Consider the following 20,656-nt stretch of genomic DNA (forward strand, 5'->3'; position numbering starts at 1 on the left):
AATGTAAATAACAGAGAGAAATACAATCCATTTCAAATAACTGTGTCATCATAGGTGAAGGACATACAATATTTACAGAATAAAAACAGATTTCTAACATACAAATCATCCTATTTCATCAGCCTTTATAACTAGCTTATTAGCAGCAATTATGATAATGTTACAATATAGATTAATCTGTTATGGGCTAGGTTGCTGTGAGTGAGTTTTAGTTAAGAAAACAATCTCTCTGCAGAATCAACAGTTACAGGGATAGTAAAACAGCTTGATTGTCGCAGCAACATCAGTGAAACCAGGCAGAAGGGAGTGGTGCTTCAAATACAGCAGCTCTGTAACATCATTAATTGCTGGCCTCAACATGTTACAGAAAAATAAAAACTGTATAGGAAGTTCTTGGGACAGGTCATCTGAATAATGGACAGCCATTTAATTGGCAGATGCAAACAGATTATCATCTTCAGCAGACAATAGAGTCCCCTCTCTTCGGTATATCCTGGCATGCATCATTCAAGACTAAGTTTAAATTGTGTGCAGCGCAATGGACATTTATAATGCACAATGTCTCAGGATGTCTGGTTTGGCAATACTCAGTATAGACAACAGGGCGAACTCTGACCTTGTGGAAGGATCCAGAGAAAGTGCGTTACGCCAGTGGTGTGATTGGTGTGAGTTACAGCTTGATGGGATGTAGGGGACTGTTAGGTGCTGAACTACTGTCCTTATATGAACACCGTAAACAACATTTCAATCTGTCACATAAATCATAGAACTAGATGTTATGTGTTAATGGTTAGGACATAGGAACATTGAGTGTAGACAGTTACTGTTTGAGGTAAGGGGAACAGTGTCACGTCCTGACCAGTATAATGGGTTATTTGTTATTGTAGTTTGGTCAGGACGTGGCAGGGGTGTGTTTGTTTAGAGTGTTTCGGGGTTTGTTGGGCTATGTTCTGTTTTAAGAGGGGTGTTTGTTTAGAGTGTTTCGGGGTATGTTGGGTTATGTTCTTGTTAGTCTATTTCTATGTTAGTTCTAGTATGTCTATTTCTATGTGGTGTTTGTTGGGTTGACCTTCAATTGGAAGCAGCTGCTCCTAGTTGCTTCTAATTGGAGGTCCTATTTAAGAGGGGTGTTTTTTCTATGGGATTTGTGGGTAGTTGCTTCCTTGTATAGTGTTTGTTGCACCTGACAGGACTGTTTCGTTTTGTTCTTTTTTGTATACGTATTTAGTTGTTTCTCCTTCTTCAAAATAAAAAGAAGATGAGTATACATATTACCGCTGCATTTTGGTCCAATCCTTACGACAACCGTGACAAACAGGATGTTCGGTCTAGTGTCTGGTGAGTAAGATGAGCAGGGGTTTGCACAAAACATTCGCAAGAGGACAAGATATAGAGGAATTGCCACAAACATGCCTGACCGCAAAGAAAACAACGCAAACGATGGTCAATTCCAAGAAACTGATGGACAGTCCTGAGAAGCCACACCCATTACATTTTCTCTGTATATAAATGTTTGTGTGATTTTGTGAATCTATGCACCCAGCTGAAGCATCCATTTGGAGTGTAATAAACCTGGTTTGAGTTCCCTCAGTGTCCGTCTGAAAGTTTGTGCCAGAGATAGAATCTAATGTAACAGTCCTCTTCTTGCATTGTGAACAATCATCGACAAGGACTCCAGCATGTAGCACCAGTCACAGATGTATTATCTGATGGGAAACAGCACGTTATTCAATGCAGCCACCACAGATCCTCATCCTACTCTGCATGTGTGCTGGTTTGGTGCTTGTTGACTGGGGTAACCATAGTTACCAATAATAATACAAGTTTACCACAACAGGAAATATGAAAAATACAATGCAAAATATACTAATAATTTCACAAATGTACCTGATAGAGAAACAGCACGGATAGCACATCATGCAATGCAGCCACCACAGATCATTCTACTCTCCGCATGTGGCCTGTACAAAATGCATAAAACACCCCGACACAGTGATTAGCCAGCTAGCGTTTGCTGAAATTATATTTGACAAAATGCACCCAAATATCCACAAAGGAAATACCACATTATGTTTAATATTCCTGCAATGTTTACAAACAAATTGATATAACTTGTATATTTCGATCTTCACTTTGATGTACAGTGTTTTGCAACAGTTAACTTACCGCTGGTTTGGCACTTATTGACTGGGACGATTCTAATTCAAACACCACCCCTCGTAAAGCAAGCCACACAAACCAGCCCAAAAGATTCCATGTTGAGTAGGAAGGCAAGACAAACCAAAAGAAAAACGTTGGCTTACAATAGTGGCAAAGGGAATCATCAGTAATAACACTTACACTTATTAGAATAATCTGTGCAGCTAATACAGCTGTGAGTCTTTCTGAGTAGGTCTCTAAGAGCTTTGCACAACTGGATTGTACAATATTTGCCCATTATTCTTTTCAAAATTCTTTAAGCTCTGTAAAATTGTTTGTTGATAGACAACCATTTTCAGGTATTGCCACAGATTTTCAAGCAGATTTAAGTCAAAACTATCGCTCGGCCACTCAGGACAATTCACTGTCTTCTTGGTAATCAACTCCAGTGAAGATTTGGCCTTGTGTTTTAGGTCATTGTCCTGCTGAAAGGTGAATTAATCTCCCAGTGTCTGGTGCATGTAACGTTTGATGTAGTGGGTGTAGAGTCAGGCGCAGGAAACAAGAGTGTTTGCTATCGTGCTTTAATAAATGCACCGTCAAAGAGAGTATACACCCAAGAACAACAACAGGGTGTAATCAAAAAACACAAGGATCCAAAAAACACGTCCACTACACAAAAACCAGAGAACGACAGAAATAAGCCCGCACACAGAACAGGTGGGGAAACGGGCTTAAATACCCAACTAATCAATAATAGAACACAGGTGAAACCAATAAAGACAAAACCAACAGAAAAGGGAAAAAGGGATTGGTGGCAGCTAGTTGGCCGGTGACGACGACCGCCAAGCGCCACCCGAACAGGGAGAGGAGTCACCATCGGCAGGAGTCGTGACAGTACCCCCCCTGACGCGCGGCTCCCGCAGCGCACCGACACTGGCCTCGGGGACGACCCGGAGGGCGAGGCGCAGGACGATCCGGGCGGAGGCGATGGAAATCCCTCAACAGTGCTGGATCCAGTATGTTCCCCGCCGGCACCCAGCACCTCTCCTCCGGACCGTACCCCTCCCAGTCCACGAGGTACTGCAGGCCCCTCACCCGGCGTCTTGAGTCCAGAATGGACTCCTTGGAGCGCTGCACCCAATCCTCCACTGCAGGAGCCTCGGTCTGACTCTGATTCCACGGTGCCAGGACCGGCTGGTAGCCTAAAACACACTGAAATTGTGAAATGTTAGTGGAGTGGCGGAGTGAGTTTTGGGCCAGTTCGGCCCAAGGTATGTACCTGGACCACTCCCCTGGCCGGTCCTGGCAGTACAACCGCAGAAACCTACCCAACTCCTGGTTCACTCTCTCCACCTGCCCATTGCTCTCGCGGTGATAACCGGAGGTCAAGCTAACCGAGACCCCCAGGCGCTCCATAAATGCCCTCCATACACGGGACGTGAACTGGGGACCCCGATCAGAAACGATGTCCTCCGGCACCCCGTAGTGCCGGAAGACATGGGTGAATAGAGCTTCCGCAGTCTGTAGGGGCGTAGGGAGACCGGACAACGGGAGGAGACGGCAGGACTTAGAGAACCGATCCACAACTACCAGGACCGTGGTATTCCCCTGAGACGGGGGAAGATCGGTGAGAAAGTCCACCAACAGGTGATACCACGGCCTCTGTGGAACGGGGAGGGTTTGTAACTTCCCTCTAGGAAGGTGCCTAGGAGCCTTACTCTGGGCGCACACCAAACAGGAAGAGACATAAAACCTCACGTCCTTAGCCAAGGTGGGCTACCAGTACATCCCCCTAAGGCCTAGCACTGTCCTCGCCACCCCAGGATGACCCGACGAGGGTAACGTATGAGCACATCGAATCAATTGATCACGGACACCAAGCGGAACATACTTACGGCCTGCTGGACAGTTGGAAGGCGCAGGCTCCAACTGTAGCGCCCGCTCGATGTCCGCGTCCACCTCCCATACCACCGGTGCGACCAGCTTAGAGGCTGGAAGGATGGGAGTAGGATCGATGGGCTGATCCTCAGTGTCATAAAGACGGGACAGCGCGTCGGCCTTAGTGTTCATGGAACCTGGTCTATACGAAATAGTGAACTGGAACCGGGTGAAGAACATGGCCCACCATGCCTGACGCGGGTTCAGTCTCCTAGCTGCCCGGATATACTCCAGGTTCCGGTGGTCAGTCCAGATGAGAAAAGGGTGTCTAGCCCCCTCAAGGCAGTGTCTCCACACGGTCAGAGCCCTGACCACAGCTAACAGCTCCCGGTCCCCCACATCATAGTTACGCTCCGCCGGACTGAGCTTCCACCGTGGCTGGAGTCGGCCAATTACGCACAGCCTTAACGCGGTCACACTCCATCACCACCCCCGAGGTGGAAATGCGATAACCCAGGAAGGAGACGGCTCGTTTGGAGAACTCACACTTCTCAGCCTTGACGTATAGGTCATGCTCCAGCAATCTCCCAAGCACCCTGCCCACCAGGGACACATGCTCGGAGCGGGTGGCGGAGTAAATCCGGATGTCGTCGATATACACTATCACGCCCTGCCCATGCAGGTCCCTGAGAATCTCGTCCACAAAGGATTGAAAGACGGCTGGAGCATTCTTCAACCCATACGGCATGACGAGGTACTCATACTGGCCTGATGTGGTACTGAATGCGGTTTTCCACTCGTCTCCCTCCAGAATACGCACCAGATTATACGCGCTCCTGAGATCCAGTTTCGTGAAAAAACGCGCTCTGTGAAATGATTCCACCGCCGTAGCGATGAGAGGTAGTGGGTAACTGAACCCCACTGTGATGGAATTGAGACCTCTATAATCTATGCACGGACGCAGACCTCCCCCCTTTTTCTTCACGAAAAAGCAACTTGAGGAGACGGGTGAGATGGAGGGCCGAATGAACCCCTGTCTCAGAGATTCCGTGACATATGTCTCCATGCCAACGTCTCCTCCTGGGACAATGGGTACATGTGACTGTTGGGAAGCGCAGCGTTTACCTGGAGGTTTATCACACAGTGGTAATTCAGTCGCCTTCTTCTTACAGAAGGTGAGAACCAAATCGGCATACTCAGGGGGAATGCGCACAGTGGAAACCTGGTCTGGACTTTCCACCGACGTGGCACCGATGGAAACTCCCAGACACCTACCTGAACACTCCTCTGACCACCCCTGGAGAACCCCCTGTTTCCACAAATCTTGGGATTGTGACTGGCCAGCCAAGGCACCCCCAGCACCACTGGAAATGCAGGTGAATCGATAAGGAAGAAACTAATTCGCTCCTTATGATTCCACTGTGTTACCATGTCCAGTGGCACCATGGTCTCCCTGACCAGCCCTGACCCTAATGGCCGGCTATCTAAGGAGTGCACGGGGAAGGGGGAATCTAACGGTACTAGTGGAACTCCGAGCTTGAGGGTGAGTCCGCGATCCATAAAGTTCCCCGCTGCGCCTGAATCGACTAGCGCCTTATGCTAGGAACAGGGGAAAAAATCAAGAAAAAAAAGAAAAAAAATATATGACCAACAGAGGGTTCTGGGTGAGTTTGGTGCTGACTCACCTGGGGTGAACGAGGTGTGTTCTGCCTGCCTTCTCGACTCCCAGAGGGACCACCCAGCGCCGGTCGACCGTGTGTCCTCGGCGACCACAATTGGTGCAGGAGGAGCGCCCTCCTCCGGTTCCCTTAGATGCAGCCCCTCCCAGCTCCATGGGAATGGGCGCGGGAGGGCTAGGAGGTGGAACTGACAGGACCCTTTCTGAACGCCCGCGGGCAGCCAGCAGATTGTCCAGTCGGATTGACATGTCAATCAGTTCATCCAGGGAGAGTGTAGTGTCCCGACACGCTAGCTCCCTGCGGACGTCCTCCCAGAGGCTGCACCGGTAATGATCTATTAGGGCCCTGTCGTTCCACCCGGCCCCAGCAGCCAAGGTACGGAACTCCAGAGCGAAGTCTTGCGCGCTCCTCGTCTCCTGCCTGAGATGAAACAGTCGCTTACCCGCCGCCCGGCCTTCTGGAGGGTGATCGAATACGGCCCGGAAACGGCGGGTGAACTCAGGGTAGTTCTCTCTCGCTGAGTTGGGGTTGTTCCAGACAGCGTTGGCCCATTCCAACGCTCGCCCCGTCAGGCAGGAGACGAGGAGGCTCACACTCTCCTCTCCCGAGGGAGACGGCCTCACGGTAGCCAGGTATAAGTCAATCTGAAGCAGAAACCCCTGGCACCCCGCTGCTGCTCCATCATACTCCCTCGGGAGCGCAAGACGTAATGCGCCAGAACCAGACGTAGGAGGGAGCGGAATAGGTGAACTCATCTGGTGAGTCGGAGGCGAAGAGAGGAGACCACTCCTCTCCCATCGGTCCATCCTCTCCATCATTTGGTCCATTGCCGACCCGATTCGATGGAGTACGGTGGTGTGGTGGAGGACCCGTTCCTCCATAGAGGGGAGAGGGGTGGCGGCTGCTCCTGCTGGCTCCATACTTAAAGGTGCGGGCTTCTGTAACGCTTGATGTAGTGGGTGTGGAGTCAGGTGCAGGAAACAAGAGTGTTTGCTATCGTGCTTTAATACATGCACAGTCAAAGAGAGTATACACCCAAGAACAACAACAGGGTATAATCAAAAAACACAAGGATCCAAAAAACACGTTCCACTACACAAAAACCAGTGAACGACAGAAATAAACCCGCACACAGAACAGGTGGGTAAACGGGCTTAAATACCCAACTAATCAATAATAGAACACAGGTGAAACCAATAAAGACAAAACCAACAGAAAAGGGAAAAAGGGATCGGTGGCAGCTAGTAGGCCGGTGACGACGACCGCCGAGCGCCACCCGAACAGGGAGAGGAGTCACCATCGGCAGGAGTCGTGACAGTGCAAAGCAGCCTGAGCCAGGTTTTCTTATAGGATTTTGCCTGTACTCCATTCTGTTTCTTTTTATCCTGAAAAACTACCCAGTCCTTAACAATTACAAACATACCCATAACATGTCGCCACCACTGTGCTTGAAAATATGGAGAGTGGTACTCAGGGATGTGTTGTATTGATTTTCCCCAAACATAATTTGTACAGCCCAACATTTTTTTTTTTTCAGTATTACTTTAGTGCCTTGTTGCCGAACAGGATGCATATTTCAAAAAGTTGTATTTTGTACAGACTTCCTTCCTTTCATTCTGTCAATTAGGTTATTATTGTGAAGTAACTACAATGTAATTGATCCATCCTCAGTTTTCTCCTATCACAGACATTAAACTGTTTTAAAGTCACTATTGGCCTCATGGTGAAATCCCTGAGCAGTTTCCTTCCTCAACTGCAACAGAGTTAGGAAGGACGCCTGTATCTTTGTTGTGACTGGGTGTATTGATACACCACCCAAAGTGTAATTAATAACTTCACCATGTTCAAAGGGACATTCAATGTCTGCTTTTTTTTACTACCAATAGGTGCCCCCATTGGAAAACCTTCCTAGTCTTTGTGGTTTAATCTGTGTTTAAATTTCACTGATCGACTAAGGGACCTTACAGATAATTGTATTTGTGGTGAACAGATATATGGTAGTCATTCAAAAATTGTCAAAACACTATTATTGCACACAGATTGAGTCCATTCAACTTATTATGACTTGTTAAGCAAATGTTTACTCCTGAACTTATTTAGGCTTGCCATAACAAAGGGGTTGACTACATATTGACTCAATACATTTCAGCTTTACATGTATTTATTTAATTGTAAAAATGTCTACAAACATAGTTCCACTTTGACATTAATCAGGTATTGTGTCTAAGCCAGTGACCAAAAAAATATAAATGAAATCCATTTTGAATTCAAACTGTAACCCAACAAAATGTGGAAAGAGTCGAGGGGTGTGAATGTTTTCTGAAGGCACTGTATGCTATGGAAGGTTTCATTCAAATCAAAAGGGGTGCTGACAGAAAATGATTGAAATGATATGGAACAACCCTATAGTCATAGTTAATCATGCAATTACAGACAGCTTTTTTAATCACTCATTTGACAGCCCTACCTATGGATAATGCAATTAACCAACTTGGTTCATAAACTGTTAACTTTATATAATGGTAAATAATACTATACTGAAGTAGTCAAACAAGTAGTCAAACTGAACAAAAGCTGATAACTTGTTATGGATAGGGGGCAGTATTTACACGGCCGGATAAAAAACGTACCCGATTTAATCTGATTATTACTCCTGCCCAGAAACTAGAATATGCATATAATTATTAGCTTTGGATAGAAAACACTCCAAAGTTTCTAAAACTGTTTGAATGGTGTCTGTGAGTATAACAGAACTCATTTGGCAGGCCAAAACCTGAGAAGATTCCAAACAGGAAGCGCCCTCTCTGACCATGTCTTGGCCTTCTTGATCATCTCTATCCAAAACAGGGGATCTCTGCTGTAACGTGACATTTTCTAACGCTCCCAGAGGCTCTCAGAAGGCGCCAGAACGTTGAATGATGACTTTGCAGGCCATGGCTGAAAAACAGTAGCACATTTGGTAAGTGGTCGATCTGAGAACAATGAGACTGGCGCACGCGTGCACGAGACAACTCATAAAAATTGCATAAAAATTGATTTTAAACAGCGTTTGACATGCTTCGAAGTACGGTAATGGAATATTTTGACATTTTTTGTCACCCTTCATTACCCTTCGGATAGTGTCTTGAACGCACAACAAAACGCCGCTATTTGGATATAACTATTGATTATTTGGAACCAAACCAACATTTGTTATTGAAGTAGAAGTCCTGGGAGTGCATTCTGACGAAGAACAGCAAAGGTAATCCAATTTTTCTTATAGTAAATCTGAGTTTGGTGAGTACCACACTTGGTGGGTGTCAAAATAGCTAGCCCGTGATGGCGAGCTATCTACTCAGAATATTGCAAAATGTGCTTTCACCGAAAAGCTATTTTAAAATCGGACACCGCGATTGCATAAAGGAGTTCTGTATCTATAATTCTTAAAATAATTGTTATGTTTTTTGTGAAAGTTTATTGTGAGTAATTTAGTAAATTCACCGGAAGTGTTCGGTGGGAATGCTAGTTCTGAACGTCACATGCTAATGTAAAAAGCTGGTTTTTGATATAAATATGAACTTGATTGAACAAAACATGCATGTATTGTATAACATAATGTCCTAGGAGTGTCATCTGATGAAGATCATCAAAGGTTAGTGCTGCATTTAGCTGTGGTTTTGTTTTTTGTGACATTATATGCTAGCTTGAAAAATGGGTGTCTGATTATTTCTGGCTGGGTACTCTGCTGACATAATCTAATGTTTTGCTTTCGTTGTAAAGCCTTTTTGAAATCGGACAGTGTGGTTAGATAAAGGAGAGTCTTGTCTTTAAAATGGTGTAAAATAGTCATAAGTTTTCGGATATTCGAGGAGTTTGTATTTCGCGCCACGCCTATCATTGGATAGTGGAGCAGGTGTTCCGCTAGCGGAACATCTAGATGTAATTAAACAAGACAGAGGTAAATGTGAAAATATATAGCTTTTTACTGTTTACTCGACATAAGCAGAAGAGGACATACGCTTCTCACTACGCTTCTCACATGCAGTTTTACTTCCAGGTTCTAAAACCTGTTTCACAAGGTACAATGCCCTTATATGTCTCATATTGAGACAGTATACCAATTATCTATTTCCTGTGTAACTTGCTCCTCACTATCAGTTGGCCTTGTTTTTGACTAACAGAAGATTATCAAGGAATAAGAAAACATTGAAGGCCTGAACTAGTTTTTATATACTAAACATTTCAAATGACATGGAATGAGGTCACCCAGAGTTGTGCTTTATCGGGGTACTTGACATTGACAGCTAACGTGAAAAACAGAGACATTTCTAATACAGTAGCTCAAAACGACAGTTTAATTTCAGAAGGGGAGACAGGGGAGGAGTATTGTAGGAGGAGAGAGGTGGAGAGGTTTAGTGGAAAGAGGATAGAGCCAGGAGAGAGGGGGAGAGGGAAGGAAGGTGAGAGAGGAGATGGCATATCCCTGATGCAGTGAAAAAAAATTGAATAATGAAGTAAGCTTTATGCGACATCCTTTTGAGTGCGGACTAACTACACCTTTTTGTAGTCTTAATATTTTAATACAGAGATCAGCTAACCTTTTCCTTGAGGTGAAACACACACACACACACAATACATTTGAGCTGTGTCTGTGGTGTATCATGTGTAATGGTCGTATCTCTGCAGTTACCATGGTGACAATGGGAACATGTCTGTCACGAAGTCATGTGCTGGAACAGCTCTGGTTGATAAGTGAAATGACTGACTCAGCATTTTGGGCCTGCTCTATGGGGCTCCCCTCTTACTCACTTCTCCTCCTGCCTCCCTACCCCAGCGTACACAGACGTATTTCTTTGTGACTAACTTGTATACAGGTAAGCCAGAAAAGCCACGTGCCTGATTGGCATATGAGTGGCAAACCAGATTGGAAGCATTTGCTGCTCATCGGTTGTTCACTACAAATGCTGTTATGAATATAAAGAAAATTGTACCTACAAACTGAAGGCGATAAAGCCAAAACGTCTGTGTACGCTATCCCTGATGCAGTGAAAACAATTTAATAATGACGTAAGCTTCATGAGACATATTTTTGAGTGCGAAGCCATTACACCTTTTTGTTCGTCAGAATTTGCAGATTTTAGGCACCAGCCAAGCTTCTGGGAGAGCGCGCTGGTTCCCTTTAGATTCATATTATGACTAGTCACACACTGTTGCTCCAATATATAACAAGTGTTCTTTCAGCAACTTGCTTCACTTGACAAGGAAAAATACATATTGCACAAAGTGAATTCAATGTAATATTTTTGAAGAGCTGTTCATTCCAAAGAGAAGTGTTTTTGAAGACGCTAACAACTAAGCGTTATCAAATCAAAGTTTAATAGTCGCATATGCAGATTTGCAGATGTTATCGCAGGTGCAGCGAAATGCTTGTTTTCTTGCTAGAACAGTGCAGCAATATCTAGCAATACAGAACAACACACACAATGCGAAAAGTTTTTTAAAAAAGAGTTAATTAACCTCTAGGGGCTAGGGGGCAGTATTTTCACAGCCGGATGAAAAACGTACCCAATTTAAACAGGTTACTACTCCGGCCCAGAAAATAGAATATGCATATTATTAGTAGATTTGGATAGAAAACACTGAAGTATCTAAAACTGTTTGAATGGTGTCTCTAAGTATAACAGAACTCATATGGCAGGCAAAAACCTGAGAAAAAATACAAGCAGGTGATGAACATTTTGTGGCTGTACTATTTTCAAGTCATTGGCAATAAAACACACAGTGACAAAGGATTCATTTTGCACTTCCTATGGCTTCCACTAGATGTCAACAATCTTTATAAAGTTGTTTGAAGCGTCTATGATGAACAGAGACCGAATGAGAAGGAAGGGAAGTTGACGTCCCTGGGATGTCGTCACTTCATTATTGCGCGCACATGCGCGTTCATGTGAGGCGAGACCTTTTTCAAAACTTGTTTCAAGACACAGGAGAGGTCGGGTTGAAATATTACTGATGTTTCACGTTAAAAATGGACCAAAAGATTGATGCTAAACAACGTTTGACATGTTTGAACGAACGTAAATAGATTTTTTTTTTTACTTTTCGTCATGACTTTTTCCCTCCCGCGCCCTACATTTTGAGTAGCCTACCGAACGCGCTAACAACAATTTTGAGTAGCCTACCGAACGCGCTAACAACACGGAACAGCATGGAGTTATTTGGACATAAATTATGAACTTCATCGAAAAAAACAACATTTGATGTGGACCTGAGAGTCCTGGAAGTGCCTTCTGATGAAGATTATTAAAGGTAAGGGAATATTGCTAATGTTATTTATGATTTAGATGATTCCAACATGGCGGCTATCTGTATAGCCTAGTGTATTTTTTTGACCAGAGTACTCAGATTATTGCAAAGTTGGCTTTCCCAGTAAAGTTATTTTGAAATCTGTCAATGCGGTTGCTTTCAGGAGAATGCAACCGTTATTCTTTGAATAACAGTTTAATACTTTAACCACGTTTCATCCACTATCGGCATATATATTTATTATGGCCATCGACATGTTAGCAATTAAAATCAGATCCAAAAATAATGTCAAGGGATTAAAAATACAGGGCTTAAAAACAAAAGGTATCATTGTACATTGATGATTCATGGTTTCTTTTTAATCCACAATTTGGATCCCTCCACAGCCTCAGAGGATCTAGATACTTTTCTAACCTCTCTGGATTACAACCAAATGATGAGAAATGTACTATATTACATATTGGATCACTAAAAAATAAAACTTTTACATTACCATGTAGTTTACAAATAAAATGGTCTGATGGTGATGTGGACATACTCGGTATACATATCCCGAAATCACTTCACACTCCAATAAATTTTAATAGAAAGTTAGCAAAAATAGATAAGATCTTGCTACCATTGAAAGGTGAATACCTTTCTATTTGCGGAAGAAATACCCTGATTCACTCTTTAGTCATGTAACGTCCGTCGTTAAAGGTAGACCAAGGTGCAGTGTGGGTTGGGTTCATCATATTTTATTTAATGGTGAACCGGCAAAAAAACAAAACAATGAACAACACAACGAACGAAAAGTTTTGCAGGCTACTAACAGCAATACAAAAAACAAGATCCCACAAACACAGGTGGAAAAAGGCTGCCTAAGTATGGCTTCCAATCAGAGACAACGATAGACACCTGCCTCTGATTGGAAACCATACCCAGCCAAAACATAGAAAATAAAACATAGAATGCCCACCCCACACCCTGACCTAACCACATAGAGAAACAAACCCTCTCAGGTCAGGGCGTGACAAGTCATATACCAGTTTACCCATTTGCTTATGGTCTTGCCTACACCTAGCAAACAGTTTTTTTAAAATTATATGACAAAATAAATCAATTTTATTTGGAACGGTAAGCCAGACAAAATTAAACGTGCCTATATACACACATAATGAAAATGAATTCAGAGGGCAAAAATGATAAAATATTAAAGCATTAGACCTCTCATGAAAGGCTTCAGTCATACAAAAGTCATACTTAAATCCAAACTGGTTCTCTAGCAAATTAGTAAGAATGGCTCACCCTATGTTCAAGAAAGGCCTTTTTCCCTATATTCAGATTAAAAACTCTCACTTTCAGTTATTTGAAAAACAAATCTCCCAAATATCACTATTTTTTAAAAATGACATAGAAAGTTGGTTATAATTTCAATTGAATCCACCAGAAAAGACAGAACTAAAAAATACAACAATTATTGTGGTTAAACTCAAATATAGTAATTGAGGATTTCATAAATATGACTGGTGTAGTTATGTCATACATGCAGCAAATAAAAACATATGGATATGGATATGGAACATATGTCTGGTCTACCCAAAATTACAACCAACTATTTGCAGCATTACCGCAAAACTGGAAGAAGAAAGTGGAAGGGGAAAAAAGTAAGGAACATGTCTGTCGGCCAAACATCCCAGAGTCGCCTCTTCACTGTCGACGTTGAGACTGGTGTTTTGCGGGTAATATTTAATGAAGCTGCCAGTTGAGGACTTGTGAGGCGTCGTTTTCTTAAACTAGACACTCTAATGTACTTGTCCTCTTGCTCAGTTGTGCACCTGGGCCTCCCACTCCTCCTCCTATTCTGGTTAGAGTCAGTTTGCACTGTTCTGTGAAGGGAGTAGTACACAGCGTTGTACGAGATCTTCAGTTTCTTGGCAATTTCTCGCATAGAATAATCTTCATTTCTCCGAACAAAAATAGACTGACGAGTTTCAGAAGAAAGTCCTTTGTTTCTAGCCATTTTGAGCCTGTAATCAAACCGACAAATGCTGATGCTCCAGATACTCAACTAGTCTATTGCTTCTTTAATCACAACAGTTTTCAGCTGTGCTAGCCTATTTGCAAAACGGTTTTCTAATGATCAATTGGCCTTTTAAAATGATAAACTTGGATTAGCTAACACAACGTGTCATTGGAACACAGGAGTGATGGATGCTGATAATGGGCCTCTGCACGCCTATGTAGATATTCCATAAAAAATAAATCCGCCGTTTCCAGCTACAATAGTCATTTACAACATTAACAATTTCTACACTGTATTTCTGATCAATTTGATGTTATTTTAATGGACAAAAAAATAGCTTTTCTTTCAAAAACAAGGACATTTCTTAGTGACCCTAAACTTTTGAACGCTAGTGCATAAGCTGGAAGTACAGGCCTAAGCAGTATTGTTCACTAGTTTCTCCAAATGGGGGAGGAGTGGTAGGGTTAGACGGTAATGAAGGAAATATATATTTAAAAATATATGGGGGATTGGAAGTGATGCAGACAATTACATCATAGCTTCCATTAACCTATATGCAATATTAAAGCTGATCTACACACACACACAAAAAAGATCAACACATTTAACTAAGCAAGTGTAGGCCAATTATAACCTTGGATTAATTAAGAATTAGCATTGGTTAATGTTATTCAATCATGTAACATATAAAATAAATATTTAAAAGTAAAACAAAAAATAGAATTTAAATCGGAGCATGACAGTTGTCTATGTCACTGTCTCTCCACCCCGGTGAGGATGGGGTTCTCTTCCGCAGGCAAGTCCCTGGTCTCCAAAGCCACCTGGAGTTTCTGCCAGAAGACCCTTGTGTCCTCCCCAACTCTTGGCCAGCTCAGGTAGGTGCGTCTCTTCACCAGCCTCCTCATGCGGTGGTAGGGTGAGAGCTGGTGGTCTGGGATCTCTTCGAGAAACACCAGGATCAGCACATCCTTCTGCTCATCAAAAAGACGGAAGCTGGAGAGAGCAGTCTTATTTCAGTGTTTGCGTAGACAACCCAAGTCCCATACACGGTGTGATTTTCCAAAAAACATCATACCTGAAGCTAACCACATCGCACATAGTTATCTCTCGACAACCCAGACGCAAAGCCACAAGAGTGTAAAAATTATCAAATCGATATTAGAATGTCAATTGTCTGTTGATATAGAAACAACATCGGTCAAATAAAGCACTTTGCTGATCTATGAGTGGAGTGGGTCTAGGACATTGAGAGAAAAAAAGGGAATATTAGCTATGAAGCTTCAGGGAAACAAACCCCTGGACAGTCATACAACTATAAATAGAAAGACATTAAACCAACCTGGCCACCTGGATCTCTCTGGAGCACCACTCGCTCTCCAGATATCGGTGGGTGATCACACAGATGGTTTTCCTGCTCCTGTAGATGGCATCTGTGATGTTCTCTATGATGGGTTTACCTGTGGAACATGGTGAGAAACAAATCCTTTGTAAGCAGTGATTTTTGACAATGTACCTACTAGTTGTAAGTGTATGTAGTTACTGGGACACACCAGCTGACTACGTGTTGCAACTGAATTTGTACAATCTTAGTATTATGCAACTTCCTGTTTCAGATGGCATTTAATGCTGTACTGGATGCAGGTCACTCACACAAGCCTGTGTTACATCCAGAATATTCATCTAAAATGTCTGAAATAACAATGCATTTCAATACAATGACCAATTGTTGTGCTAAATATGTGATACCTGGCTGGAAGTCCCGGTGGTGAAGACACAACTTCCAGCCCTGCTCTCCCTCCAACTCTGGCAGCAGCTCCCTCATGACCCAGGATTCATCATGGGTGTTGTAGGAAATGAAGGCATCGTACTGATGAGGAGCTTGTCTGTTCCTCCGCTTGGTGTCATGGAGATAAGCCAGGAAGAGGTAGTAGGCATATACCACCTGCCACCTCAGGAGATGATAGATAAAGGACCCCAGCAGGGTGAGGAGGACCAGAGAGGTGGTTGAGATGAAGTAGAAGACGCCTAGGTCCACTGAACAGGAGTGGGTGTCCAGGTCCAACAGTTTAGTGTTCTTGAGATCGTCTGGATAGTTACATGGATAGTCATAGGCATAAGCAACTTGTGTTTGGTTGTTGCTCTCAGCCCAATGAACAAACCAAGCATTTCTGCAGTCACAAATGAAAGGATTCCTTTGCATATCCAGGAGAGTTAAGGCTGGGAGAGAGTGCAGCACTGTCTCATTGGTCCATGTAATTTCATTCTGTCTCACCTTTAAGAAATGAACTTGAGTGAGATTGGCTTCTATAAGGAAATCTAATGACTCAAGTTTAGTTTTGGAGACGGTGAGTCTTTTGAGCTTGGGGATTGGGTGAAAGAGCTCTGGGGAGAGGGCTTTGAACCAATTCTGGCTGATATCAAGGGACAACAACTGGGGTGTGTAAATGAATACGTCAGGGTGCAGGGACATAATATGAAGATTCCCTGCTTGGAACTCTGATAACATTTTCAGACCTTCAAGAAAGTTGGAAGGTAGATAAGACTGTCTCTTATACTTACTATAATGCTGACTAAATATGTAGAGGTTTTCCAGAGATGACAGGTCAGTGAAGGGTGGTGGTTGGAGTAGTTCCTCTTTTTCATATTTGATAGCATTGGAAGCCATATTGAGAGTTTTTAAGCTTCTCAGTCCTTTGAACACAGCACCTCGGATTTCACTTTTACCTATAACATTGTTTAGCAGAACAAGATTTTTAAGTTTGGCCAAACCCACAAAGGCCCCATCTTCCAGTGTCTTTATTTGATTGTCATATAAAGACAAATCCTCAAGTGATCTTAAGCTTTTGAAGTACTTTGTTCTGATGTTAGTTAGTTTATTGAATCCTAAATCCAAGCTCTTTAAATGTTGCAAACCCTTTGTGAAAGCATCACCCAAGTTTAGGATGCGGTTCCTTCTAAGTGTCAGGCTATTTAAGGCCCTTAAATCCTGGAAAACACAACCTTCAAGGTTTGAGATTAAATTGTTGTTAAGATAGAGTTTTTCGAGTCTTCTTAGATTGGAGAAATCCGAGCAGCCTAAAGTTTTGATGATGTTGTAGCTGAGATCCAATTTTTTCAATGTGGGGAGATTCCTTGTAGCATTCGGCACAGAAGAGAGGCCGTCATTGTCTAGTCTCAGAGTTTTAAGACCTTTAATTGATCGAAAAGCGGCTTCTGACAAGTCAGTAATATTATTACCTGATATGTCCAGGTCAGTCACCTGTGTGCAGGACTGCAGAAGCTTGTCAGAGACAGTACTGAAGTTATTACATTGCAATCGGAGTGTCTTCAGTGTAGGTATGTGGCAGGCTACATTAATGAGATTATCTCTTCCTATTTTATCCAGCCCCAGAGATGCCAAAGAAAAGTTGATGCTCTGGAGCACTGAACTAATCCCCTGTAAAGACATGTGAATGCCACTCAAGTCGAGACTGCTCACATTCCTCAGAAAATACCTGTCCGCTACATCCCATTCCATGCTTCCATTAATGCCACAGAAGGAGAGGTCTAAATTCTTAAGATAGGGAAAAATATCTGCTGTGACACTGAAGATCTCCAGAGGATTCCTGGATAGATCCAGCTCTGTCAGCCCTATTGACCTATTTGATATTTCCTGTGACTGCAAAGAGGTCAAGCTGTTGTTCCCAATGAACAACTTCAGCAAGCTTGGTAATTGTAAAATGTGCTGAAGCTCCTTGAAACAATGCAGTTTGTTGCTGGTTAAGTTCAGTACCTTCAAACTGAAGAGTAACTGAAAAGATGATGAGATACTTGAGATGTGGTTGTTATCCAGGTGCAGTACTGTGAGGTTATCCAGGCCCTTAAACATTTGGTCTGAGAGGGACGTGAGTTTGTTAAAAGCCAGATTAAGCTGCTCTAGAGCCACCAGGTCTGAAAAAGACCCATTCTCCACATGAGAGATCCTGTTGCTGTACATGATTAACATTTTGAGGATCGTTAGATCTTTGAAGTCCTCACTTTTTATCTGTGAAATGTTATTCTTTGCTATGTTTACAGTTCTCACCAATGATGGGATGTCTGCTGGTACGGCATTGAGGTTCCTGCCATCACATAGCACAGACATATTTAGAGATTCCCTGATTCTGCAGTGTTTCATTGAGTAGCCATTTACTGGATTAAATAGAACCCAGAAATACAGAAGAATGCATAGAAAGAAACTCAACTGAGAATATGTACACCCATGTCCTTTTCCTGACATGGTTATTTTCAGTTCCATATTAAGGGGTTTTGTTTCCTTTTTTGGAAGAAAAAGTGGCTTGCCACCAACAAATGGAGTCCAATGAGGTTCTTCTCGAGACTCTTCCTGATGTATTTGACTTATAGGCTACTTGAGATCTAATGTAAATAAAAGACAAATACAAAACATTTGAAATAACTGTCATCATAGGTGGAGGACATATGACTTTCGTTAATTACAGAATGAAAACAGATTGCAAAAAAATAAGACAATCATATTTCATCAGTTGTTCTAGTGCCCAAATCAGAAGATACAAGTGGATTTTCCTGGTTATAATTGTGCCTGATTAATATTTACTTACTGCAGTTTTTACCATGTAATAGTATTAATCAATACTGTATTCACTGAAAGACATCACATAACCCTAGAAACCTAAAAGACGTTTCCTTGGTCATGTCACATGATGACGAATAACTATATGGACCAGAGTTTATCATATAATTGCATACATTAATCAATCATTTGACAGCCCTACTTATGGGTAATCCAATTAACCAACTTGGTTCCTAAACTGTTAACTTCATATAATGGTAAATAATACTATACTGAAGTAGTCAAACTGAACAAAAGCTGTTAAACAAGACAGAGAAAATGTGAAAATATATAGCTTTTTTCTGTTTTACTCACCATAAGCAGAAGAGGACATATGCTTCTCCACTCTAACAAGGGTTTACAGTAGTTATAATGTGATCATGGAATACGCAACATTTCCCTCAAGTAGTTCCTCAGTCACATGCCATTTTACTTCTGTTCTAAAACTTGCTTCACTTTCCCCATTAACCCTTTCAGCTCCTGTAGAACATACTATGCCCTTATAACTCCCATATTGAGACCGCATACTAACAGTCAAGGAACAGTCTATTTCCTGTGTAACTTGCTCCTCGCGATCAGTTGGCCTTGTTTTTTACTAACAGAAGGTTATCAAGGAATAAGAAAACATGTAGTGGTATTGTTAGAGAGGGGTAAAGATAAAGATTTTGTTGGGGCGCCAGGCAGGTATTAACCATGCCGAAAGGAAAATAGTAGGATAGAGAGAGTACCACTACCAGACCCACACACATCAGCAGAAGAGACTGTCTAGAGTGTAGCCTGTTTGTCACATAGCCAGTGGAGAGAAAAGATAAGACACACCATATAAAACACACATCACAGCACAGGGGTAACCCAACCAATAATAAATAATAACTCACACAATAATAAATGGCAGAGCAATTTAACGGCAACTTCAGAGAAACAATTTACAAGAAAGAACGCAGTCATCAATATTAGAGGATTTACATTAATCTGTATTACCTACCAGTGGAGGAGTGCAGAGGGTATGCATGGGGGGTGTGTTAATAGACAAAACAAAGGCCACATGTCAATAGTACCACCCTACCAGTGGAGGAGTGCAGAGGGTATGCATGGGGGGGTGTGTTAATAGACAAAACAAAGGCCACATGTCAATAGTACCACCCTACCAGTGGAGGAGTGCAGAGGGTATGCATGGGGGGGGTGTTAATAGACAAAACAAAGGCCACATGTCAATAGTACCACCCTACCAGTGGAGGAGTGCAGAGGGTATGCATGGGGGGGTGTGTTAATAGACAAAACAAAGGCCACATGTCAATAGTACCACCCTACCAGTGGAGGAGTGCAGAGGGTATGCATGGGGGGGGGGGGGGTGTTAATAGACAAAACAAAGGCCACATGTCAATAGTACCACCCTACCAGTGGAGGAGTGCAGAGGGTATGCATGGGGGGGTGTGTGTTAATAGACAAAACAAAGGCCACATGTCAATAGTACCACCCTACCAGTGGAGGAGTGCAGAGGGTATGCATGGGGGGTGTGTGTTAATAGACAAAACAAAGGCCACATGTCAATAGTACCACCCTACCAGTGGAGGAGTGCAGAGGGTATGCATGGGGGGGTGTTAATAGACAAAACAAAGGCCACATGTCAATAGTACCACCCTACCAGTGGAGGAGTGCAGAGGGTATGCATGGGGGGTGTGTGTTAATAGACAAAACAAAGGCCACATGTCAATAGTACCACCCTACCAGTGGAGGAGTGCAGAGGGTATGCATGGGGGGGGTGTGTGTTAATAGACAAAACAAAGGCCACATGTCAATAGTACCACCCTACCAGTGGAGGAGTGCAGAGGGTATGCATGGGGGGTGTGTGTTAATAGACAAAACAAAGGCCACATGTCAATAGTACCACCCTACCAGTGGAGGAGTGCAGAGGGTATGCATGGGGGGTGTGTGTTAATAGACAAAACAAAGGCCACATGTCAATAGTACCACCCTACCAGTGGAGGAGTGCAGAGGGTATGCATGGGGGGGGGTGTGTTAATAGACAAAACAAAGGCCACATGTCAATAGTACCAC

At 43.0% G+C, this 20,656-nt stretch overlaps 1 protein-coding gene across 1 annotated transcript; it reads right to left on the reverse strand.

The window, feature by feature from the left end:
* Window positions 1-14,288: 14,288 nt before the first annotated feature.
* Window positions 14,289-16,632, reverse strand: LOC115148856 (toll-like receptor 13). Its single transcript, XM_029691145.1, has 4 exons — window positions 16,549-16,632; window positions 15,736-16,261; window positions 15,329-15,446; window positions 14,289-14,982 (listed from the first exon to the last, which is right to left on the reverse strand). Exons 1-4 carry the CDS (start codon window positions 16,630-16,632, stop codon window positions 14,742-14,744), a joined length of 969 nt encoding a protein of 322 aa, XP_029547005.1. The 3' UTR covers window positions 14,289-14,741.
* Between the last annotated feature and the right edge of the window lie 4,024 nt (window positions 16,633-20,656).

Source organism: Salmo trutta, chromosome 2, assembly GCF_901001165.1.
Source record: "Salmo trutta chromosome 2, fSalTru1.1, whole genome shotgun sequence".
Lineage (NCBI taxonomy): Eukaryota > Metazoa > Chordata > Actinopteri > Salmoniformes > Salmonidae > Salmo > Salmo trutta.